The 27,026-nt window shown below is 45.7% G+C and overlaps 1 protein-coding gene across 6 annotated transcripts in view; it reads left to right on the plus strand.

The window, feature by feature from the left end:
- Window positions 1–27,026, plus strand: part of sh3kbp1 (SH3-domain kinase binding protein 1) — a 295,127-nt gene that overhangs the window by 262,782 nt on the left and 5,319 nt on the right. For all 6 annotated transcript variants that reach the window (XM_086006346.1, XM_086006349.1, XM_086006347.1 and 3 more), the window contains 4 exons: window positions 426–535; window positions 3,658–3,804; window positions 12,451–12,701; window positions 18,358–18,421. In XM_086006346.1, the coding sequence (XP_085862472.1) occupies window positions 426–535; window positions 3,658–3,804; window positions 12,451–12,701; window positions 18,358–18,421 (572 nt within the window). The remainder of the gene's footprint in view (window positions 1–425; window positions 536–3,657; window positions 3,805–12,450; window positions 12,702–18,357; window positions 18,422–27,026) is intronic.

The raw sequence follows: 27,026 nt of genomic DNA on the forward strand, positions 1-27,026 counted from the left end.
CTATAGTAAAAGATACGGAGCTCAGAGCTCCGTATAAAGCAACAAACCCTGTTGCACAGCTTCAAAACAATCGGCACAAGTTGCAAGCGTCTCTGTAGCTTAGCAACAGCTTCAGCTACACCCTTGCACAGCAACAAATCAATTTAAAAAAGTAAAAAAAAGTTACCTGAACCGACTCCTGAATTTTGCCGGTGGATAGAGCGTTCTGGTTATTTAGGGGCCGGTTAATCAAAAGTTTCCTGTACAATTTCAAAAAAGCACCACAAGATCAAATATTGGTCTATGACTTGAGCATTTCGCTGAGACCTTGATTTCTGATTGTTGTATTGAAGTTGTTCAGTGCTAGTTGAAAATTACGCTATGAATTGTTTGAAACATTTCTTTCTAACATATTACAAGGTGTGTTTTTATTTGTCTTCTTATAGATGTTGCGAGTTTTGACAGCGTAGTCTCTTCCACCGAGAAACTCAACCATCCCACAACCTCCAGACCCAAAGCCAGTGGAAGGCGACCACCATCTCAAACCTTTACATCTGTAAGTGATTGAAGGCTGTTTTGAATTATATACAATTACGTAGATTTTTACAATACAGTAACAGCCCATTCGGCCCAATAGGGCAATGACAGTGCTTATGCTCCACACTAGCCTCCTCCCACCTTGCTTCATCTCACCCTATCAACAATATATTCTTCTATTCCCTTCCCCCATATCTACTTACTTAGCTTCCCCATAAATCCATCTATACTATTTGCCACAACCGTTTCATTTGGTAGCAAGTTCCACATTCTCACCTCTGAGTAAAGACGTTTCCGTAATTCCTTGTTGGATTTATTAGTGACTATCTGGCCCATAATTTTGGAATTCCTCACAAATGAAAACATCTTCGCGACGTCTACCCTATCGAACCACTTCATAATATTAGAGACCTCTATCAGATCACCTATCCGTCTTTTCTAGAGAAAAGAGCCCCAGCCTGTTCTTTCCTGATAGTTGTACCCTCTGAGTTCTGGTATCATCCTTGTGATCTGTACGCAGCACTCTTAAGTGTGGTCTAACCAAGGTTATATACAAGTTTAACATAACTTCTCTGCTTTTGAATTCTGTTCCTTTCAAAATGAATCCCAGTGCTTTATTTGCACTTTTTATGGCTATGTTAACCTGCATTGCTACTTTTAATTATTTGTGAATCTGTACCTCTAGATCCTTTTGTGCCTCCACCCTAATTAGACTCTTATTTATCAAGGAGCCTCCTTATTCCTCCCTACTAGTCACCTTGCTTTTTTAATTATGTGGTGACCAAACTGCTTTTTGCTGATGTGCGGTTTCATTTCATCATGACCCAAGTAAGTTTCTAGTCACGTGAGCTGCTGCTTCAGAATAAGAGTCTTTAGATAGAATGTAAAGGAGATAGGAAGACGGACCAGGATAAGGAATATCTCTGGCACCAAAGGGTAGAGAAATAGGATGCAGGTTGGTTTTCCACTAAGCAGGAAATTGAAATTTGGGATGGAAATTTGGGTTTTTGTTAAACTTGGATAATTTCCATTGAGTGATGAAATCTAGCAGTTATTGCAAGTCAACTGGATTGTCCACTGCAGCCAAACCTTTAGGTGTCAGCTGTGGCTCAGTAGTTGTACTCTTACCTCTGAGTCGGAAGGTTGGGGGTTCAAGCCCCACTCCAGAGACTTGAGCATGTATACAAAAGCAAAATACTGCGGATACTGGAGTAAGTTATACAGCAGTTCTACTACAGGTAACATTTGAGAGTGGTGCGAGCCAACCACATTGAACTATACTTTTGGCTCGGCAGTGCTTTCAGATTGGGGAAAAGCAGTACACTGCACCTATGTATTTAATCACACGCACAGGCTCTGCCTACCAGTGCCTGGATCCTGCAGGAATTTAGTCTTATATAAAAGTCTTGTTCAAAACATAAAGGGGACATTTCAAGTTTAAAAGGCTTGCCTTTAAATTTAACTTATGATGCAGCAACTGGGTTCGGTAGTGTAGTCATGTACGGAGGTGTAGTGGTTATGTTACTGGACCAAATCCCACATTGGCAGTTCCAGAATTTGAATTCAATTTTAAAAACAAAATCTGGAAATAAAAAGCTGGTATCAGTAAAATTGACCATGTAACCAGCGGATTGTCGTGAAAACCCAGCTGGTTCACTAATGTCCTTTAAGGAAGGAAACCTGGCGTCCTTTCCCGGCCTGGCCTTTTGTGACTCCAGTCCCATACCAATGTGGTTGACTGTTAACTGCTCTCTAAAGGGGCCTAGCAAGACATGCAATTGTATCAAAATCACTCACCGGTTCAAGAAGAAGGCCCACCACCACTTTCTCGGAGCAACTGGGGATGGGTAATAAATGTCGGTCTTGATAGCAATGCCCGCATATAAAACAAGTGTGAAGTCAAAGCAGTGTGAGATCTTGCAACCAAAGCAACTTTGTTGAGAACTGCTAACTCCAAAGTGTAGAGTTACACTGTTAAAATCCACACCAACTGCAAAGCTGAATGGGAGTATTCTTTGAAATTTTTAACATTGCATTTCTACTTTGCAATGTTTTGTTTCTGTACAGATGCCTATAGTATGAACTAACGATTCTTGCCCTCCATTGCTGTGTGCTAAAACTTGTGAGCGGTATTGTATTGCTGCATTGCATGGTAAAAGCACATTACAGAAGCATATTTTCCACGTGTACATTTGTGACCCACACTATAAACAGGGCTACTGGGAACAGAGGTTTCCAGGTGTTTTTATAAAAGAGAGAAATTGGAGAAAAGATACCATCTCGATGAAATCTGCTGCAGCTTTGTACAATGTCTGTATGCTGTTCATCAAAGGAATATAATTTCTATATGTTTATTTCAAACTCAAAAGTTTATGCGCAAATTAAGGGAGGTGTGATATTGTGCTTTATGCAATGCCCAGTTGCCATGAATTGCCAAATATGAATATATGCACCATGGCCCCACTGAATATCCTGTAGAAGCATAGAAATTTACGGCTGAGAAGGAGGTCATTCAGCCCACCGTGTCAGTGCCAGCCGAAAAAGAGCTATCCAACCTAATCCCACTTTCCAGCTCTTGGTCCGTAGCTGTGTAGGTTACGACACTTCAAGTGCATAAAGCACTTTTTAAATGCGATGAGGATTTCTGCCTCTTAAAACCCTTTCAGGCAGTGAGTTCCAGACCCCTACCACCCTCTGTGTGAAAAACTTTCCCCTTAACCCTCCTCTAATCTTCTACCAATTACTGTACTTTAATTCTGTGCCCCTGGTTATTGACCTCTCTACTAAGGGAAGCCTGCTGCATATGTAGTAGAAGATTTTCTTTAAATTTTCATTGTGCAGCAGACTGAATTTTAATCTGCTTTGTAATATGTAACCATAATGCTTCTTGCATTCAGAAAAAATATTGAACAAAAAGAGCAAGTCGTGGAAAAATCATGATTGGAATGCATTTTATTTTCCAACACTAAATACAACGTTGAATTTTAACCCTTAGCAAGCTGCAGACGAGTTCACTTGTCCAAGTAAGCTTATCTGGCAAGAGTGTGGCCAACGGAGATACTTATTTGGTAGAGGCCCTTCCAGACCTGGAATTTCAGTGTTAATGTGCCACCTTGTTTTTATATCTTTCTCCTCCTGCAGCCATCGCTGTCTAGTCCTGATTACTTGGACTCGCCAACTTCACAAGATGAGGAAAGAGAGGATCAAGAGAGAATAGAACTTGATTCCAACACCGCAAAAGTAAAAGAAATTGTAAAGAAAGCTCCGAAAGCTATCCCAGTGTTACCAGTGAGTTGACTTTGTATTTTTTCAGTTGTACTTTAGAATAGGTAATGTTGAAACATGTGGGCTTAACCAGATAAGTTTCATGAAAAAATAACATAATTTATATAGCACCTTAATGTACAAAACAACATAAGGAACTTTACAGATTAGTATGAATGCAAACACCAGACTGGGAGAGTTTGAGAAATGACCAAAGGCTTGGGAGAAAAGAGGGGTTTCGAGAAGGTTTTTAAAGGAGGAGATAGAGGTGGAGGGATTTGCTGAGAGGCATCCTAGAGAGCAGGGCCTACGTGACTGAAGGCTCCTCCCAATGCAGTGTTGTCCAATAGAAATCACTGACTAGCCACAGGTGTAGCTATGGCGACACCGTTTTCGCCACATTCACTAATTTTAGAAGAAAACCCTTTATATATATATATTTATATATATATATATACACACACTCACACAATACAGGTAAATGTACTTTGTGTGTATTTACTTAACAAACATCTACCACCATTCAGTAACCAAGGAAGTAAAGCACTCTCAACAATCAGATAACACTCACACACTTCGCTTTTCATTTTACCAACAAACACACAAGAAGATTAAAGTTTGCATGCACACGCCGTGGTAATATGAGTATTGAGATCGCATGCCCAATGACGGTGTCTATTACTCATTGTTTATTTACTCATCAGAAATGCATTGAGCCACATCTTATCTCCGAATTAGTCACATGTGGCTACTGTATTGGACAGCGCTGCACTAATGATGGGGCAGAATGAAGTGGGAGATGCACGCGAGTCCAGAATCCAAAGACTAAAGGATGTACAGGAAACTTTGGTTTATCCGGAGGTTGTATGTCCGGAAACCTCGATCTACCAGCAGAAATCAGGAGCCGTTTTGTTAGTTTTTTTTTCTTCTCGTGGCTTTTTTTTCAACAGTCAGGCTCTGCAAAGTCTCTCTGAAGCTGTTGCTAAGCTACAGAGACGCTTCTAAGGTACGGCCGACTGTTTAGAAGCTGTTGCTAAGCAACAGTGTTTGTTGCCAGATACGGAGCTGCAAATCTCCGTATGCTTCAACATTAACGCTGGTATGTCCGGCAGTTTTGATAGATCGGCAACAGCTCGGTCCCGTTGGTGCCGGATATAACAAAGTTTCCTGTAGAAAGAAAAGTAAATCTGTAAAAAGTAGGGGAAATAGGGTCGAGTGAGGCCGTAAAGGGATTTGAAGGTGAGAATTTTAAACATGTTGAAAGATAAGGAGGCATTGTAGGTCTGTGATGATGGGTGCATGGAGCTTAGTGCCGGGCAGGATACGGGTAGCTGCACTTTGGATATGTTGGAGTTAATGGAGATTGGACAAGAAAATGAGCAGGGCACTGGAAGAATTGAATCTGGAAATGATAAAGGCACAGCTAAGTATATGGGCTGAGTTAAGGGCAGATGAAAATAAGTGGTCGTGGTGTTTGAAGAACAGCTCACAGTTGAACAGGGTGCTGGGATATAGTACAATCTTGTTCAGTATGAGTGAGTGGTGGTGGGTGGGAGATAGACTCTGTAGGAAGGGAGCAGAGGTTTTGGTGGATGCCACAAACTGCATCTTTGGACATTTGGACTAATGTTTAGCTGAAGAAAGCTGTGACACGTCTATGATCTGATTACGGAGCAGACAGTCTGATAGCATAAAGGTAGTTGTAGGGTAGAGAGAACTGATGGAGAGGTAGAGCTGGTTGTCAACAACATTCGTATAGTGCTTATGGATGATGTCACCAAGAGGCAGCAGATAGCTATGGAAAAGGAGGGGGCCAAGGATAGATTCTTAGTAAGTTAGGTAGAGTTTCTTGTGCCTAGTGACACATGAGGCAACCCATTTCTTCACCTGGTTTCTGTCCAGACTCCAATTGAACTATCATCTTGCCTTACATCCAGCAGATCGCGCTTGTCCACAGTAGATGCTTATATTTGCAGGTCTGTAATATGCTTGTCTTGTCTCTGGATTGTTTCCGTAATAGAAGACATTTTTACATGGACAGGTCATTATCCTGACTCTCAACCCCTACCAGAAGGATTGGTGGACTGCCTTTAGTCTGGCTCCTACCTCTCCATCTGTCTGGATTGGGTTGCCCTACCAGGAGTTATACTCCCTCCAGCATAGCTCTCCGGGTCATAGGAGCACGCAAGTCTTCCACGTCAAGGTGCACTTCTTAGGGAAGGCTACCCCTTAGGCAGGTTTGATCATGGAGGGAAGGGAAGAGAAGAATTGCTGGAAATATGCTGGCTGCATCAGAATAAGTAGGACTGAACAGCAAAGGAGGAGGTGGTAGAGCAGGACAGTACGATGAACTGTATTAAACTCTGCAGAAAGATCAAGGAAGACAGGAGGGACAATGCACCATGCTCATGACGAGAGATAATACCATTTGTGACTTTGACCAGGGCTTTCTCAGTGATGTGACACAGGTGAAAGCAAGACTGGAGAGATTTAAGCAGGAAGTTTCGGGAGAGATGTGCATAAAGCTGGGAGACTATGACACACTCGAGGACCTTAAAGAGGAAAAGGAGTTTAGAAATGGGACGATAGCTAGAATAGGCGGATAGGTCGAGTGTAGGTTTCTTGAATGGGGACCTGCAATTGTAAAATACATTTTAGGTTACACTTTAATAAAAATATATCTTAAGGGCATAATTATTAAGTAGTTTAAACATTAGGGGGGAAAAATTGAGTCACGCCCTCTTTGGGGCGCTAACTTCGCCAGGGCGCTACTTTTAGCGCCCTGAAAATATTAGCGCCCCCGCGGCCGTAATTGAGTGGTAGTGCCACAAGAGGGAGGCGGGGCACTTATTGCAGGCCTTCCTCCCCTTCTTAAAGGGGAGGGGCCTTGCACAGCGTGACCCGGGGCCCAGCTGGGCCACCAGGATCGGAGTGCCGGCAAAAGAGCTCGACACTCGAGAAGTGCCGGGCTCATGGAGCGCAGCCGGCACTCCACGGGGGGGGGGGGGGGCGGTGCTCAGGAGGCCAGGGACGGCAGCGGAGGCAGGTACTGGCAGGCGGCCAGCAGCAAGAATGGCCGCCCGGCACCTCTCCTTTAAATAGCGCCGCCCCGGCCGCAGGTAGGCCCCCCTGACCCCGTCGGACATAGCGTCCAGCGGTAAGTCAGTGGGCGCTACCGAAGATCGCAGCTGGGGCGCTGCGCACAGCAATGATATCGCCGGTGGTGCTAACGGTCACTGCCGCCTCTAACCTCCCGCTGAATTTCACGGGAGACGTTGGCAGCGCTGCGCCCGGGCGCTAATGGGAGGGGCAAAGCAACCGAATTTTTCCCCCTAGGTTTCTGCCCTCATCTTGTTATTTTTTTCCACTACCCCAGGCAGGGGACTCTGAAGCCCGATTATACTGTAGTACCTCTGAGATTCAATACTTCATGACTCTACGATCTGGAGTGTACCTTCACTGCCCAATACCTAGTTTAAATGATAGGATCCCTGGGCCACACTAACAAAGAGTGCCTGCTGTGTATACTGGCTACTCTAATAGTGTACGTGCCACCATGTGCATTCTCCTGTCTTTATGGAAGGCGGACTGAAAAGCAGTCCAGTGAGATGAGGCACAATTGAAAACCAACAAATTGGTTTCTTTTACAGAGAATACATAAATGAACAGTATACAGTTTTCAGTGATATCAATCACTGTACTTGTTTTCTGAAAAAGTAACAGCCACAATCTTACTGACACCCTGACTTTAATGCTAGCTATCCAAAGCTAACTGGTCCTTTCTGTGCTTTGCATAGAGCTAGGAAGCATTATGCCATTGGGACCCTTTTCCGACAGTCTCATTCATCCAATTCCTTGTATTGCAAAACCTTTCAAACTTTGGGGGAAGGCTGGTCTAACCTGGGGAAGAAAGAGAGTGGGCAATAACACCAGCTTCTCCTCCAAGGACAGTAGCCACATTTGACAACTGCCTTCCTAAGGCAATCTTTCTTTTTTTAATTCATTCACAGGATGTGGGCGTGGCTGGCAAGGCCAACATTTTTTTGCCCCTCCCTAATTGTCCTTAAGAAAGTGGTGGTGAGCCGCCATCTTGAACTGCTGTAATCCATGACCCAGCGATGATGAAGAAACGGCAATATTTTTCCAAGTCAGGCTGGTGTGTGACTTGAAGGGTAACTTGGGGATGGTGGTGTTCCCATGCACCTGCTGCCCCTGGCCTTCTAGGTGGTAGAGGTCGCGGAATTGGGAGGTGCTGTTGAAGAAGCCTTGGCGAATTGCTGTAGCACATATTGTAGATGGTACACACTGCAGCCATGTTGCGCCAGTGGTGGAGGGTGTGAATGTTTAAGTTGGTGGATGGGGTGCCAATCAAACAGGCTGCATTGTCCTGGATGGTGTTGAGCTTCTTGAGTGTTGTTGGAGCTGCACTCATCCAGGCAAGTGGAGAGTATTCCATCACACTCCTTACTTGTGCCTTGTAGATGCAGAGGCTTTGGGGAGTCGGGAGGTGAGTCACTCGCCACAGAATACCCAGCCTCTGACCCGCTCTTGTAGCCACAGTATTTGTGGCTGGTCCAGTTACATTTCTAGTGAATGGTTACTTCCCAGGATGTTATTGGTGAGGGATTCGATGATGGTACTGTCAAGGGGAGGTGGTTAGAATCATAGAATGGTTCGGCCCGTCGAGCCTGTGCCTGTTAGACTCTCACTTATTGGTGATAGTCATTGCCTGGCACTTGTGTGGCATGAATATTACTTGCCACTTTTCGGCCCAAGCCTGGATGTTGTCCAAGTCTTGCTGCATGCAGGTATGGACTGCTTCATTATCTCAGGAATTATGAATGGAACTGAACACTGCAATCATCAAGGAACATCCCCACTCCTGACCTTATGATGGAGAGAAGGTCATTGATGAAGCAGCTGAAGATGGTTGGGCCTAGGCACTACCCTGAGGAACTCCTGCAGCGATGTCCTGGAACTGAGATGATTGGCCTCCAACAACCACAACCACCTTCCTTTGTGCTAGGTATGACTCCAGCCAGTGGAGAGTTTTCCCCAACGCCCCTTTGACTTCAGTTTTATTAGGGCACCTCAGTGCTGCACTCGGTCAAATGCTGCCCTGATGTCAAAGGCACTCACCTCTGAAATTAAGCTCTTTTGTCCATGTTTGGACCAAGGCAGTAATGAGGTCTGGAGCCGAGTGGTCCTAGCGGAACTCAGACTGAGCAGGTTATTGGTAAGTGCCGCTTGATAGCACTGTCGACAACACCTTCCATCACTTTGCTGATGATTGAGAGTAGGCTGATGGGGTGTTAATTGACCAGATTGGATTTGTCCTGCTTTTTGTGGACAGGACATAATTGCACAATTTTCCAGATTGGTGGGTAGATGTCAGTGTTGCAGCTGTACTGGAACAACTTGGCTAGTGACACGGCTAGTTCTGGAGCACAAGTCTTCAGCACGACAGCCAGGATGTTGTTGGGCCCATAGTCTTTGCTGTATCCAGAGCGCTCAGACGTTTCTTGATATCACGCGGAGTGAATCGAGTTGGCTGAAGACTGGCTTCTGTGATGGTGGGGACCTCAGGCAGTGATGGTGGGGATCATCCACTCAGCACTTCTGGCTGAAGATGATTGCAAACGCTTCAGCCTTATCTTTTGCACTCGCATGCTGGGATCTGCCATCATTGAGAGTGGGGATATTCATGGAGCCTCCTCCTCCTGTTAGTTGTTTAATGGTCCACCACCATTCATGACTGGATGTGGCAGGACTGCAGAGCTTTGATCTGATCCGCTGATTGTGGGATCGCTTAGCTCTGTTTATCGCATGCTGCTTTCGCTGTTTAGCATGCATGTAGTCCTGTGTTGCAGCTTCCCCAGGTTGGCACCTCATTTTTAGGTACGCCTGGCATGCTCTTCTGCACTCTTCATTGAACCAAGGTTGGTCCCCTGGCTTGATGGTCATGTTAGTGTGAGGGATATGCCGGGCCATGAAGTTACAGATTGTGATGGAATACAATTCTGAAGCTGCTGATGGCCCACGGCCCCATATGGATGCCCAGTTTTGAGCTACTTGATCTGTTCTGAATCTATCATGTTGGTAGTGTTGCACCAGTGGGACAAGACTTGCCTGGGGCTGGTGATAGAGGTGTCTGGCACGTTGGCTGATAGGTATGATTCTGAGAGTATGACTATGTCAGGCTGTTGCTTGACTACTCTGGGACAGCTCTCCCAATTTTGGCACAAGTCTGAAACGGCATTGTATACCCAACTATCTCACCAATTGCAAATCTGCACAAATATTATTTAAACAACCTACACATAGGCCCCAATTTTCGGCTTGTGTGGGAAATGATCGGGTTTCCCCAAATGTGGGGTTTCTGACACACACAAAAAAGTGTCAGCCAGCTCCACGCAATTTTCCCTCAATTGGCCAATTAATTCCCAGCATGTGGGAAGTCTTGCTAATTGTCCAATTCGAGTCAGAAATCCCCACAGTATGATGTCATCATTCGTGGTGCTTTCAAGGTCCACAGCAAGCACTGCATCCTCTGAAGGCATCCAAACGAACCATACAGGATGGCAGAGGAGCCTGCAGCAGCTGTGGCCAGTGCCAGACGCTGAGCTGCCTTCAAATTCGATGAGGCTACACTGTAGGCATTATTGGATGGGGTTAGGGCCCACAGGGAGGTCCTCTTCCCTAGGTCAGGGAGGAAGAGGCCTCCCACTGAGACCAATGCTGCATGGATGCAGGTGTCAGCAGATGCCAACTCGCTGGGAGTCACCAGAAGAACCTTGGCATTACATCTCTAACTCCTTCCTTAACTCCCCTACAGTACCATCCAGAGCCCCTGTCCTCACTGTGGAGGAGGAAGAGGCTGTGCAGCCAGACTCCTCAGAGGAAGCTCCAACCTCTGAGGGCACAGCGTCCGCAGAAGTAAGCGCACCCAGCACCAGTGCAGACACTCACACCCCGGGGGCCCTTCGGGACATAGAGTAGTGTTGTCACCTGGTGTTTCACAGCTCACAAGTGAGCCTCAGCAGATTCTGGAGACAGGGACAGCAGTGGAGAGTCCTCGTCGGAGGGCGCAGGACTCTGCCAGCTCAGCTCAGCTGCGCTGCATGTCGACCCTCTGCCTCTGGGTCCATCTGCAAGAGGTGATGGATCTCCATGCACAGATGCAGGAATCTCTGGCAGGTTTTGTCTCCAGGGTCGCTGCAAGTGTGGAGCGAATGGAGGAGTCCATAGCGACCATGAGCAGAGCCTTTGTGGAGTCATTGGCGCATGAACGCATCACCATGGAAAGGTTGGCAACCTCCATGGAGGAGATAACTCGCCAGGGTACGGAAAACATGGTGAGTGCTCATAAGAGAATGACATCTCTTGAGGAGCGTTGGCCATCAGTTGAACAGAGAAACCAGATCTTCATGGAAGCCCTTCTGAGTAGGACTGCCAGTGCAGAAACGGGTCCCCATGGCCCCCTAAAGCGCAGCAAGGTGCTCTCAAGCCACTTCCAAGTGCTGGCCCCTTCTGGCCTGTGCAGCTTCAGGTGAGTGAGCAGCAGCCTGGTGCTCATCATGCTGTTCCTGGTTCTGCTGCTGCCGCCCCTGCTGCTGGAGATCCTCTAATGGCAAGAAGGGAAGGAAAAAAAGGCGTCCCATGCTTCTGGTAGATGCCTCCGCTGAGGAAGCGCTGAGTGATGGTGCCGAGCGGTGCTTCCCAGGAGATCACATTGGAGAAGTGTGTGAGGCTCCAACCTTCCACAGCTGTGCCTAAACCTTGAAGAAGTAGCCCCAAGACTTCAGCAACAAGGTCCTTCAACATACAAATGCTGTCCCTTTAAATCGCAGCTTCTCCATTGACCTGCAGCTGACAGCTAGCAAGCCGGCAAGCTTCACGCCAGCTCAGCAGCGGGGTTCCCCGCAGGCGGGTTTCATGTGGGGAAAGCCCCAAAGTCGCAACGGCCCCGGAAAATCTACCTCAACGAGGTAATTATTGGTAATTAGTGTACCGACGACCAGTCCCGCCAGCGGCGGCCGGGACTGAAGTGGGATGCGGGGAAATGGCGGTCCGAAAGTCAGGCGGAGGGGGGGGTCCCGACCTGCTTTTTCGCCGATTTTTGGCCCCCGGCCGCATGAAAAGCCGCCCAACGGCGGCCAGAAAATCGGGGCCATACACTCTAAAATTCAAGAAAACCTTTTTTAAAATAAATATATCCCATTATAATTTTTGTACTCTAAATCAATTACTGGGACCTGTGTTGTGGCTTTGTTGGTTACAAGAGCTGTGATTTCTTCTCCCTTTCCCCATATTATAGTATAGAGTCAAAGTCAGTAGCCTAGTGTTATTGGACAGCTGGTCTCACATTCAATACTAGAAGATCCGATACAGCAAAAGGTTCTTTTTGAATAGGCGCTAAACGTGGGTGTTGTTTGGATGGCTTTACCTCCAACAGAAGGAATGGATTGTGCTATAATTTTCATGCTACCTTTTTGAATAGTTCAAAGGTTTGATCTGGATGATATCCATACCCTTATGAATATTACAGTGAATTTCATTGCTGTTGCTATTTTTGCTCTTGTTGTGTTCTTGAGGCTCCTGGAAGCATAGCACTTTTAGTGAAAGGTCTCAGCAGTTTTCACTTGTCTTTCTACACTTTGATTATCCTAGGTATCTGATAAAACATTGCCACCAAAACCAGGAGCTCCAATTTTGCCACCTGGAAGCAGTGTGCATGCATCAGCAGTCCACGCATTCCACCACGGCATCACTTCTGCAGCTGGGCAGAGGCCAAACTCGCCATCACAGTACAGTACTGATCTCAAGCCAAAGAGTGACAAGAGTCAGGATCCAATTGAGGAAGTGCGAGCACAAGTGAAGGAATTGAGAAGTTTCATTGAAATGATGAAGTCTCAGCACAAGTGAGTCAGCTTTCTGTTATCTATATGTTAGTTACTGATTGCACAATGCAAAATCAAGGATACCGTTAACTATCGAGCTGAACCTTTTGAAATTTTCAGTTATTGAATACCTTAACTATGTTTGAGTATTGGTGTCCTTAGGAAAGGGCTGAGAAATCTCAGAACATGTATGAAAGTTCTGGTTTTAAGCGTGGCTCCAAGTGTGGTTGTGTGTTTATAGTCTTCAGTCACAACCACTGCTTGTCCTCAAAGTGTGACACCTGAAATCAACCCCAATTTTTTTTGGCATTTCTCTCCACACAGTATTCTTTCAAAACGACACCTCCAGGCCATTTTGGAAGAACGCATGAAGTGCAAATCAAATTCAAAGAACCAGCCGATGCCATCCCACCTGGTGGTTGAGCCCAGCACTGATCTGGCTTGCTGGCGTCTAGGGGGGCCCAGGGTACATGTCTGTTGACTGAAGAAGGGTTTCAAACGTACCTAACTCTTGAACTTGGTCATCCTGGAGACACCTAGAGATGGACAATAAATGCTGGCCTTGCCAGCGATGCCCATACCCCGTAACCGAATTAAAAAAAATAAACCTGTCCAAATGTGATAGAGGCCAACGTCTTTGACATTTACAGGTTTTGTCTTGCACTCTTTCCTTTGGACCAGCAACCAAGGAACTTTGGCACAATCCATACAAGCAGCCCTTTGGACCAGACTGTGGCTATTGGCTCCTTTGGTGCCTTGATTGAGCTACTGTTTGCACCCTGTGCTGTTAGCTTGGCACTTGTGTAACCTCGGCCTAGAAAGGCTTCTGCTCAGGTTGAAACTCGTGCATCCCTTAACCTGCTGGACTCACTGGGTAGTGGGTTTTCCTATCTAGACATAGTGCAACCTAATCTGTTTTTTCCTACCAGCAGGTATCTCGGCTCTAGGCCACACTGTTAGGGAGCTCTAGAAATCTGTTAGGGAGCCCTCTCTGTTGCTGTTGGCAAAGTTTTTATAAACCATCTTTTTGCCATCAACTGTGTGTTTGGCACCTAGGGGCAGAGTGATGCATTACATCAATGCCAAGCTCAGGCTTGGTGATTCAATAAGTTAAATTCTGCTTTTATTACAGGGGATTCTGGGATTTTAACCAGTGCTTTGGGGGTTGTTTCACAATTCCATCTATTTCTCCATGTAAACGGCCTTGCCTATAACAACAAAAGGTTCTGTGATTACCTATAATAGACACCACCGGTTTATGACTGAGTAAAATTCAGTTTTTATTGACAAACCGCCTGGCGCTCATAGCAGCACTTGCACGGCTATTCTTAGCTAAACAGTTGGCTCAAGAAGGTTTCATGTCGACGTGCAGTTCCAGCTGCAGTCTAGCAAAGTCTGATTCGCCCACAGGTTTTATGCAAAAGTGGAGAGTTCATGGGTTTCTGGTGATCTGCAAAGATTCATTGACGGAACCAATGCTAAGTTATTGGCAAAGGCTTAAAACTAGTAAGATGGGGGGAGGGATCTACAAGAAACGTAACCAGCCTAAATATAAACAAAACAGGAAAAGAGAGCATAGGAAAGAATAAAGTAAGGGAGGACATTGATGGCAAGGGAATAAATATAGAGTTATAGAACAGGAGTCAAAAAATGGTTAATCATAAAGTGAGGAAATTCTATTAAAAGTGAGTTAAACTGTCTACAGCAATGCACACAGTGTCCGTAATAAAACACGGGAGCTGGAGGCAATCATGCGTTGTGAGGAACCAGACATAGTAGGGATTACTGAGACATGGCTACAGAAAAATCAGGATTGGGAATTAAACATTGCAAGGTATAACATATTTAGAAAAGATAGGGAGGAAGGGGAGGTGGAGTAGCTGTACTTATTAGAGATAACATAATAGCAGTAGAAAAAAGTGACGCAGATACCAGCAAGACAAAAATAGAATCCATTTGGATAGAGATAAAGGATCAATCACACTTATAGGCGTAGTCTACAGACCACCTAATAGTGGAAGGGAGGTGGAGGAAGAAATATGCAGACAAATTAGGGAAAACATAGAATAATAATCATGGGGGATATTAATTGGACAGAAGATGTATGTAAAGGGCATAAAGGAATGGAGTTCCTACAATGTGTACAGGACTCCTTTCTAACCCAATATGTAAAAAGCCCAATAAGGGAGGATTTGCTATTGGATCTAGTAATGGGGAATGAACCAGAGCAGATAAGAGAAGTAAAAGTAGGGGAAAATAGTCACCATAATATAATACACTTTAAGATGATAATTGAGAAGGACATAAGTATGATGACAACCAGGTTAATAGATTGGAGAAAAGCTGATTTTGAGGGGCTGAGAATAGAACTTGGAGGAAAAAAGGGCAACAATATTGGCAAACAATGATGTAGAACAGCTATGGGAAACATTTAAAATGGTGTTCAACAGAGTGCAGGAAAAATGTATTCTGCTAAAGGAAAGAACAAACTAAACACTAATGAGACTCCATGGATGAATAAAGCCATAAGGGAACAATTGAGGGTAAAGAAAGAGGCATACATTAAGTACATAGACAGCAGGGGAGTGCATGATAAGGGAGAATACAAAAAGATTAGGAGAGAAGTATAAAAAAAACAATTAGGGAGGCAAAGAGAAACTATGAAATTAAATTATCAAGGAACATAAAACAAAATTGTAAAATATTTTATAGGCACATCAATAAAAATAGGAAGGTTGGGATGGGAATAGGGCCATTAAGGGATAGACAGGATAATACCACAGGTAACGAGAGAGAGATGGCAGAAATATTAAATAATTATTTTGCTTCAGTACTTGCCAGGGAGAAAGAACAAGTGGACAGGACATTGGGTGATGAAATTAGTAAAGAGATAAGTGCATTTAAAATAAAAAAGGGGCTATATTAAATAAACTAATCAAACTCAGAGGATAAAACTCCTGGTCTGGATGGATTACATCCATGCATTTTAAAAGAATCTAGGGAAGAGATAGCAGAGGCATTACTACGCATATTTAATAATTCATTAGAAAAAGGTGTAGTGCCGGAGGACTGGCGGATAGCTAATGTAATACCGATATTTAAGAAGGGGGATAGAACATGGCCAGGGAATTATAGACCAGTCAGCTTACATCTAGAAACCAAAAATATAATAATGAATAGTCAGCATGGATTTCAAAAGGGAAAGTCTTGCTTGACCAACCTTATTGATTTTTTGAAGAGGTAACAGAGAGAGTAGACAAGGGTAATGCAGTAGATGTAATTTATCTGGATTTTCAAAAGGCCTTCGATAAGGTACCCCATAATAGACTGATGAACAAAGTAAGAGAATGCGGAGTCAGGGGACAAGTAGCAGAATGGATAGCTAGCTGGCTTCAGGACAGAAAGCAGAGAGTAGGAGTAAAGGGTAGCTATTCACAATGGCAGAAGGTGGGTAGTGGTGTTCCACAAGGATCAGTGCTGGGACCACTGCTGTTCACAATTTACATTAACAATTTAGACTTTGGAATCAAAAACACAATTTCTAAATTTGCGGATGACACCAAATTGGGGGGGATAGTCAATACTGAGGAGGACTGCAGCAAGTTACAGGAGGACATTAATAAACTTGCAGAATGGGCATATAATTGGCAAATGAAGTTCAACACAGATAAATATGAGATTACATTTTGGTAGGAAGAATAGGGAGGTCACTTATCACTTGGAGGGTGCGAGTCTGGGTGGGGTAGAGGAACAAAGGGATCTCGGAGTACAAATACACAAATCAATAAAAGTTGCGACACAGGTTAGCAAGCCAAGCACTAGGGTTTATTTCTAGAGGGATAGAATTGAAAAGTAGGGAAGTTATGCTGAACCTGTATCGAACCTTGGTTAGACCATACTTGGAGTACTGCATACAGTTCTGGTCGCCATATTATAAAAAGGATATAGAAGCACTGGAGAGGGTGCAGAGAAGATACCAGAAATGCGAGGATATACATATCGGGAAAGGATGAACAGATCGGGTCTCTTTTTCTCTTGAAAAAAGGCTGAGGGGTGACCTAATAGAGATCTTTAAAATTATGAAAAATTTCGATAGAGTGGATACAGAGAGAATGTTTCCACTTGTGGGGAAGAGCATAACTAGAGGCCATCAATATAAGATAGTCACCAGGAAATCCAATAGGGAATTCAGAAGAAACTTCTTCACCCAAATATTGGTGAGAATGTGGAACTCGCTACCACAGGGAGTGGTTGAAGTGAATAATATGGATGCATTTAAGGGGAGGCTAGACAAGCATATGAGGGAAAAGGGAATAGAGGGTTATGCTGATAGATTTAGATGAGGAAAGACGGGAGGAGGCTCGTGTGGAGCATAAACGCCGGCATGACCTGGTTGGGCCGAATGGCCTGTTTCTGTGCCGTATATCCTATAACCCTATGTATATAATTATTGTAGAGGAAAAGAAATAACCTTAAGATTTTAACTTTCTCCTATAAGTCAGTAGTTTTTTGAAGTGCATTTCTGATTAGTAAATAAACAATGGGCCAGAAATTCGGGTTGGAGGCTTCCCACGGGCGCAAGCCCCCGACCTGCACTTGCATAGCTCGCCTGCCGTTGTGCTGTGGGCCCGCGTGGGATTCCGATCCTGGGCCTCCTCCAGCTGCCGGTGTGCAGTGCTCGCGTATCCCAGCAGCGAAGTTAGTTCACAGCGTCCCCTGAGATTACGTGGGCCATGGCGAGCCAATCGGAGCAGGGAATCTCCATTCATAGATTGGACAGGAAGACCTGTCAAATCTATGAATAGAGATCGGCCCCAAAATCTAAGTAAAACTTCAAATACATTTTTTTTTAAACATCACATTTTTAAAAGAACTATATAAATTACATAAATTAACTATTTTAAACAATAATTTAAATTTTTGAAAAAATGAATTAAAGTTTTTAACAGGGCTGGAAATAAACTTACCTTTCTTTAAAGTAATTTAAAATGATAAACCTGTGGAAAAAATGTTTTAATTTTACTTAATTAACCTCTTACCTTGTTAAAAGCTGGCCTTGCGACTGCTTTTTTCACGCGCAGCTGCTAGGGACTTACCCGCATGGAGAAACCTGTATAAATTTTTTTTTAAAAAGCGGAAGTTCCAGGCGTGCGCGCTGCCTCTCTGGCGCACGCGTTTGACCTGTGAACCCCCTTCCTTCAAGGGAACGGAAGTTCCGGCTTCCAGTGCATGTGCGAAACCGGCACTTCCATTGGCCTTACGGGTGAGTACACAGCGCATACTCACCCGTGGGGACCCAAATTTCTGGCCCATTGAGTAATAGACACCATTGTTGGACATGAGATCTCAATACTCACATTTGCACCGTGTCTGCATGTGAACTTTAACCTTTTTATGCGTTTGTTGGTAAAATTGCTAAGATGAAAAGCAGAGTGTGAATGTTTTTTCATCGATGTGAGTACTTTACTTCATTGGTTACTGAATAGTGGTAGCTTTTGTTAATATTGTAAATATACCCACATGATTACCTGTGTTGTGTGAGGGGGTTTTCTACTAAAATGTTTTGGTTGAAAGTGGGTTTGGTGGGTAGGGGGAGAAAAGGTTCTGGTAAATAGAACAAGTTCTGTAGTATTCAAGCCTATAAAAAGACTGAAATGTTGCTACTTTATTTTGGCAGAAAAGAGATTACACAGTTGATGAATGAGCTGGATGAAGAAAAGAAGATCCGTATATCATTACAAGTGAGTCGTATCTTTAATATATACTGCTCATGGAATTCTCTTTTCAGATACATTGCTTGTGCAAGTTTGCAGTGTGAATGTTATCACAATACCAGAGTGCAGGCAGTCGGTGGCTCAGGAATGGGTCCTATATAAAATGAAAAGAAAAAGTGGTGTGCTTTCAAAATAATTAGTCTCTCTGGATTTGACATTGACTAGATTACTGCTTCATCATGCCAACATCGTGTTATCTTTTTCTACAGGTTTTAAACATCTACAATATCGGTGGCATAGTGGTTAGCACTGTTGCCTCACAGCGCCAGGGACCCGGGTTCGAATCCGGCCTCGGGTGACTGTCTGTGCGGAGTTTGCACATTCTCCCCGTGTTTGCGTGGGTTTTCTCCGGGTGCTCCGGTTTCCTCCCACAGTCCAAAGATGTGCGGGTTAGGTTGATTGGCTATGATAAATTGACCCTTAGTGTTAGGGGGTTAAATACGTGGGGTTACGGGGATAGGGTGGGATATGTGTTGGTGTAGGGGTTATGTGGATCGGGTGGGATATGTGTCGGTGCAGGCTCGATGGGCCGAAATGGCCTCTATCTGCACTGTGGGGTTTCTGTGATTCTGTGAATATAATTCCTTCACAAACTCGCTGATGCTATATTGCTTACAAATCAAATCCAAACTTATTTGTCATTGGGTGCTGTGTACTAATTTTTCTTCCCTTCATTTCACTTGGGTTGTAACCAAATACAGATATAACTCCAATATACCAGATTTAGTTACTTGAATATTTTGATTCATTTTAATTAATCACTTTATTTGCATGACCCACTGAATTAATTATAAGTGTGACTTAGACATTTATTTAGGACATTTGCAGCTAATTAATATCACTAATTGAAATGGTAATGGTTATCGTACTGTTAATCTTACTTAGTGTCCTAGCCAATATTTATCCCTCAACCAACACCTAAAAACAGGTGATCTGGTCATTATCACGTTGCTGTTTCTGAGACCTTGCTCTGCGCAAATTGGCTGCCACATTTCAGCAGTAACGACACTTCAAAAGCGCTGTAAAGCGCCTTGGGACTTCCTGAGGTCATGAACCGTGCTATATAAATGCAACTCTTTCTTGCTTTTTTCTTTTAAATATCAATCATGGCTCAGTGGTAGCACTCTCGCCTCTGAGTTAGAAGGTCGTGGGTTTGAGCCCCCGGAGACTTGAGAACATAATCCAAGTTGACACTTGCAGTACTGAGGAAGCACTGTATCTAATTCGTCACAATGCTTGTCCGACATCCAGTACTGGATGAACAGAAATTTCCTCCAACTAAATATTGGGAAGACTGAAGCCATTGTCTTCGGTCCCCGTCACAAACTCCGTTCCCTAGCCACCGACTCCATCCCTCTCCCTGGCAACTGTCTGAGGCTGAACCAGACCATTCGCAGCCTTGGTGTTGCTGACCATGAGATGATTTGCGACCACATATCCGCTCCATCACCAAGACCGCCCACTTCTACCTCCGTAACATCACCCGACTCTGCCCCTGCCTTAGTTCATCTGCTGCTGAAACCCTCATCCATGTCTTTATTACCTTTAGACTTGACTATTCCAACGCTCTCCTGACCGGCCTCCCATTTTCCACCCTCCGTAAACTTGAACTCATCCAAAGCTCTGCTGCCCATATCCCAACTCGCACCAAGCCCCGTTCACCCATCACCCCTACGCTCGCTGACCTACATTGGCTCCCAGTATGGCAACGCCTCGATTTTTAAAATTCTCATCCTTGTGTTCAAATTTCTCCATGGCCTCGCCTCTCCCTATCTCTGTAACCTCCTCCAGCCCTACAACCCTCTGAGATCTCTGTGCTCCTCCAATTCTGGCCTCCTGCATATCCCCGCTTTTAATTGCTCCACCATTGGTGGCCATGTTTTCAGCTGCCTAGGCTCTAAGCTGTGGAATTCCTTCCCTAAAGCTCTCCACCTCTCTCTCTCTTCCTTTAAGACCTACCTCCTTGACCAAGCTTTTGATCATCTGTTCTAATATTTCCTTATAGGGTAGTCCTGGCCAATAATTATCCCTCAACCAGCATCACTAAAACGGATTATCTGGTCATTTATCTCATTGCTGTTTGTGGGGCCTTGCTATGTGCAAATTGGCTGCTGCGTTTCCGACCTTACAACAGTGACCACACTTCAAAAGTACTTAATCGGTTGTAAAGTGTTTTGGGATGTCCCGAGGTTGTGAAAGGCACTATATAAATGCAAGTTCTTTCTTTCAATCTCTTAGCCACTTGTGATGAAACATTCTCTTGCTGCATTGATCCTTGGCTAAAATTATAGCAGAAGTTCAGAATGCAGTTCACAGCCACTGTACCCAAGTTATATTATGGGCCGTGAACAGCCCACCTCGGCTTAAGGATGGTAAATTTTGAATGCAGGTGTGTCCACTCTCCCAAAACACTTTTTAAAAGATTCCTTCTGTTTTTAAAGCTCCCAAGAGGCTCAGTGGACTGTCTAAGCGCTTTCTAAACCCAGTTTGACACCACCGCATAATTGCACATAATCCACAAGCAAGTAATCCCCTGATTAGAGCCATTTAATGCCTCTCTGCAATTTTGAAAGAGTTGCAGCCAGTAGTATATTCAAGATATCTCAAATTATGTGAAATATCTTTCCCCCTTTGCACTTGCCCATTTTCCCTGGGTGTTACTACTTGCACAACCAAAACTTCACGCCATCATACCGTTTCCCCCTATGTCCAGCAAAACCTGCAGAGCAGTTTTCCCCCAGTAAAATGAAGAGACTGTATTAGCAGCAGTGTTTTAATACTCCAGTACACTGTGCCATAGAGTTACAGGATAGTGCTCCATGGCTTTGTTTGGACATGCAATAAGTTTCCAATGCCAGCCTGCTGCTTTCGGGAGATGCAGAGTACAGGCCGGATGCTTCCCCATGGGCCTTCTCTTGCACAACTCCCCATAACTGAATTCCGAGTAACATCAGCTGTGAGCACATCGCTTGCCTGCAGGTATGGAGTGCATGCAGACTTGGAGAGATAGAAATAGCTCATCAATAAGCACCTAATAAACTATCCTTACCTAACAGCTAATATTCCTGCCGCATCCAGTTAAATGCATCTGCTGAGGGCGAAAAACTGCTAATCTGGGATATTTATTCAGTACATGTTTCATATTTCCTGTTCCAATGTGCATTAACCTTGAATTAACCCATTTAGAATCCATTGGCCACTCCTTAAGCCTTCCACATAAATGGTTGGGGTCTCACGTTTTTTTACCTGGCCACATAGCTTCATCTCAACTGAAAATGTTATTTTACACAAAGCGCCTTCCTCGCTCTTGTTTCTGAATTGCACAAACAGCAGAGAACCTTTTGCTTTCTGTTGCCAAACCAGTTTGTACTCCAGCTGTCTGATTTAGCATTATTTTCAGGAGCTGCCATCTTACTTGAGTCTTGCATCATGAAGGTCTTGCCCATTGCTACAGCTATACAAAGCCCTGATTAGGCCACATCTGGAATACTGTGTACAGTACTGGGCACCACACCTTAGAAAAGATATATTGGCCTTGGAAGGAGTGCAGGGCAGATTTACCAGAATGTTACGAGGGCTCCAAGGGTTAGATTATGACGAGAGATTAAATAAACTAGGTTTGTATTCCCTGGAATATAAAAGATTAAGGAGTGATTTGATTGAAGTTTTTAGGATTTTGAAAGGAATTGATAGGGTAGATTGAGATAAACTTTTTCTGCTAGTGGGAGATTCTAGGACTAGGGGATGTAACCTTAAAATCACAGCCAGGCCATTCAGGAGAGAAGTTAGGAAACACTTCTTCATACAAAGGGTAGTAGAAGTGTGGAACTCTCTCCCACAATAAGTATGTAGATGCAATTAATAACTTTAAATCTGAGATCGATAGGTTTTTGCTAGCCAAAGGTATAAAATAGACAAGGCAGGTTTGTATTCGTTCATGGGATGTGGGCATTGCTGGCAAGGCCAGCATTTATTGCCCATCTCTAATTGCCCTTGAAAAGGTGGTGGTGAGCCGCCGCCTTGAACCGCTGCAGTCCTTGTGATGAAGGTACTCCCACAGTGCAGTTAGGGAGGGAGTTCCAGGATTTTGACCCAGTGACGATGAAGGAACGGCGATATACTTCCAAGTCAGGATGGTGTGTGACTTGGAGGGGAACTTGGCGGTGGTGGTGTTCCCATGCGCCTGCTGCCCTTGTCCTTCTAGGTGGTAAAGGTTGCGGGTTTGGGAGGTGCTGCCGAAGAAGCCTTGGTGAGTTGCTGCAGTGCATCTTATAGATGGTACACACTGCAGCCATGGTACGCCGGTGGTGGAGGGAGTGAATGTTTAAGGTGGTGGATGGGGTACCAATCAAGCGGGCTGCTTTGTCCTGGACGGTGTTGAGCTTGTGTGTTGTTGGAGCTGCAATCATCCAGGCAAGTGGAGAGTATTCCATCACACTCCTGACTTGTGCCTTGTAGATGGTGGAAAGGCTTTGGGGAATCAGGAGGTGAGACACTCACCACAGAATACCCAGCCTTTGACCTGCTCTTGTTGCCACAGTCTTTATATGGCTGGTTCAGTTAAGTTTCTGGTCAGTGGTGACCCCCAGGATATTGATGGTGGGGATTCGGCGATGGTATTGCTGTTGAATGTCGAGGGGCGGTGGTTAGATGCTCGCTTGTTGGAGATAGTTATTGCCCGGCACTTGTGTGGCGCGAATATTACCTGCCACTTATCAGCCCAAGCCTGAATGTCGTCCAGGTCTTACTGCATGCAGGCATGGACTGCTTCATTATCTGAGGAGTTGCGAATGGCACTGAACACTGTGCAGTCATCAGCGAACATCCCCACTTCTGACGGAGGGAAAGTCATTGATGAAGCAGCTGAAGATGGTTGGGCCTAGGACACTGCCCTGAGGAATTCCTGCAGTGATGTTCTGGGGCTGTGATGATTGGCCTCCAACCACCACAAATATCTTCCTTTGTGCTAGGTATGACTCCAGCCAGTGGAGGGTTTTCCCCCCTGATTCCAATTGAGGTGGATGGAGTTAAGATACAGATCATCCATGGTCTCATTGAATGGTGGATGCCTGTTCTGATGAGGATAACTAAAGCAAGAATAGGGCCTATTCGAGACCAAAAAGGAAGCTTGTGTGTGGAGGCGGAAGACGTGGGTATGGTTCTTAATGAATACTTTGGGCTCGATTTTCATTGAGCCGTGGAGTCGGGCTTGGAGGCGTGCGGGGAGTTAAAATCGCAAAAACTGGCGGGCGGGACCTCCTTCCCGCCTGGTTCCCGACTCCGAGCAATTTTAACTCAGGTGTGTCTGATGGTCCCGACTCCGTCCCGCATCCAACGGGACTGGTCTTTAAGGCCCTTAATTACCACTAAATGGCCTCTATAATCCTATTTTAACAGGCCCTTGCAACTTTAACTCTTTTCCCACGTAAAACACGCCTGGTGGGAATCACGCATGTGAAACCTGGCGGGAGCACTATTGGATTGCTGACTATCAACTGCAGGTCAACCATTAAAGAGGAGATTTGATCAGCCATCATTTGCAGGTGGCAGGACTTAGTGGTCTCTGGTCTGGGGCAACTTTTACAAGGCTTAACCACACCTGTGGAAGGTTGGCGCCTCACACCCATCTCCAGTGTGGCCTCCTGGGAAACCCCTCTCGCCACCTTCACTCAGCGTTTCCTCAACGGAGGCATATACAGAAGCATGGGAGCCATTTATTTCCTTCCCATTTGGGCATTAGAGGAGCTTGAGCACCAGCCGCGGCTGCAGCAGAACTAGGAACAACAGCAGCAGGAGCGCCAGGCTGCTGCTCACCCACCTGAGGCTGCACAGGCCAGAAGGGGTCAGCGCCTGGAAGCCCGTCTACAGACGTAGGGTCACCTATCTCACTATGTCTGAGCAGCAGTGCCAAAGGCGGCTCCGACTTTCGCGAGAGGTAGTGACTGACATCTGCGCAATGCTACAGCAAGACCTGCTGCCCAGAGGACTAGGTGGACAAGCATTACCAGTGGCCGTCAAAATCACCACCGCACTCAACCTTTTTGCCTCAGGCTCATTCCAGGGATCAGCAGCAGACATCAGCGGCATCTCCCAGGCGGCCGCACACACTTGCATCACGCAGGTAACTGATGCCATCTTTGCCCTCGCGCACAATCACATCCATTTCACCAAGGATCGAGCCAGTGTCACAGCGTGAGCGGTTGGATTAGCTCATCTGGCAGGCTTTCCAAGGGTGCAGGGCGTCGTTGATTGCACACGTGGCCCTTGGGGCACTCCATCGCAATCCAGGTATTTTTGTCAACCGCAAGGGCTTCCACTCCCTCAACGTTCAGCTGGTGTGTGACCACAAGAAGGAGATTTTGCATGTTTGTGCCATGTACCTTGGCAGTTGCCATGACTCCTTCATACTGCACCAGTCTAGTGTGCCTCTGCTATTCAGTCCGCCAGACCAACTTAACGGATGGCTACTTGGAGACCAGGGCTATCCCCTGAGGACGTGGCTGATGACGCCGTTGAGGAGGCCAGCCAACGAAGCTGAGGAGCGCTACAATTCCAGCCACATTTCCACCAGATCCATTATCGAGCAAACCATCGGTTTGCTGAAAATGCGCTTCAGATGCCTGGATAGATCAGGTGGAGCCCTGCAGTACTCAGCAGCCAGGGTCTCCAGAATCGTTGTGGTTTGCTGTGCACTTCACAACATGGCACAGCGTCGTGGCTTGCAGCTTCCTGAGGACCAAGTGGCTCCTCACATATCCTCCTCAGATGAGGAGGAGGAGGAGGAGGGCGAAAACGAACATCCTGCAGAGGCCCATCAACCAGGGCAGCATTACGCGAGGAGAACATTGCTGCCCGGGATGCAAGGAACGCACTCATCCTGGCCAGATTTGCTTAGCCTAGTCAAACACTTGCCTCACAGCTTCTTACCTGAGCATTGGCAATGGCCAAGACCCTGCGGATTCCTAGCTATTTGACCAACACACTGACGATTGCAAGTAATCCTAAGCCCTCAATGTGAAAGTCCCATTCGCAAAATGACACACACCACAACTACAGCAGTAGCCATCAGATTTTTTATTAACATTATTAATCTGATGGCTTTTTCTAACAATACATCAAATTTCACCCAAGTGACTACCCTTGTGACTACTTGTGCTTTATCTTCCTCTTACACGTGCTCCTACGTAGTGCTTCCCCTGTGGCTTCAGCAGATGTGGAGGCCCCTTGCTCACTTTCCTGCTGCTCCTGTCTCGACACCTTTGGCGGGCGTCCTCTGGGGTTGCGAGCCTGTGAGGGCTCGTCAACAGTCTGCTGCTCCTGCGGCTGTGCAGGGGTTGAGACGTCTATCTCACTTGGGTGTGGACTCCGGTGGGGCTTTGACCAAGGGCTCTGCAGTGGCATGGAAGTGTGAGCGCTTGGAGAGGAACCCCCACTTCCTTGAGGTCTGCCACTAACCTCCCTCTCATGAGTCAGGTCCCCCTCCGCGCCTGCAAGTGGCTGGAGAGCACCTTGCTGCACATCAGGGGGGCCATGGGGACCCGTATCTGCAATGGCAGTCCTACTCAGAAGGACTTCCATGAAGGTGTGGTTTCTCTGTTCAATAGATGCCCATCGCTCCTTTTCCATACCCTGGCGACTAAGCTCCTCCATGGCCGTAGCCCTCCTCTCCTCTACCGTAGCCATCCTCTCCTGTATGGTAGCCAGCCTTACCACGGAGGTAGCAATCGTTTCCACGGAGGTAACCATCCTTTCCGTGTTGATGCGTTCATGCGCCAATGACTCCACAAAGGCTCTGCTCATGTTCGCTATGGACTCCTCCATTCGCTCCACACTCGCAGCGACCCTAGAGACAAAATCTGCCAGAGACTCTTGCATATGTGCCTGGAGTTTGTAAGGGGTTTTGGTTTGGGGTGGTCAGTCAGCTGTGTGTCTGAGCTGTTCCAGCCCCGTGCGGTTCGAATCGCTTCCCCTTTGGTTCTGACCGCCGGACTTATTTCAGTAGCGATATAGACAAAACGAGACCAGTGGTTTGGTGCAAAGAGAACCAGTGTTTTATTGAAATAAAGAATAAATTGCTATACAGTGAAAATAATTATGAATTACAGTACACTTTTACTTTAACGGGGAGGAGAAAAGAAGATGGACACAGAGGGAAAATTGACTAAAAATGACAATTTAACAAAATCCCCCTTTAGTTCCCACCCCTTATACCTATCTAGGTTGCTTTGTAATGGGCCAGAAAGTTTATGCTCACCAGTCTATGATGTTGAAACGCCTGCTCCGTGCCCTACAGTCTGCCTTGGATTTTTCACCGCCCGATGTAGAGATACCCCAGTAATTCAAAAGTAACTGCTGGTATTCCACTTCTTTGGGCTGGCTGTGACGATCCTCTTGAAGGCAGGGCACCGGAGGCGAGGCGGTAGAGAGAGAGAGAGAGAGAGAGAGAATGGCTTCCAGAGGGGCTACCTTTATACCCCATTGGGAGCCCTTATCTTCGCGCCCAAATCTGGACGTATCTGGGTTACACAGAAGGGACCGATCTGTCCCCATTGACCGTAATGAGTTTGAATGC

Source organism: Somniosus microcephalus, chromosome 14, assembly GCF_052327205.1.
Source record: "Somniosus microcephalus isolate GS21.2 chromosome 14, FLI_Smic_1.0, whole genome shotgun sequence".
In the NCBI taxonomy this organism is placed as follows: domain Eukaryota; kingdom Metazoa; phylum Chordata; class Chondrichthyes; order Squaliformes; family Somniosidae; genus Somniosus; species Somniosus microcephalus.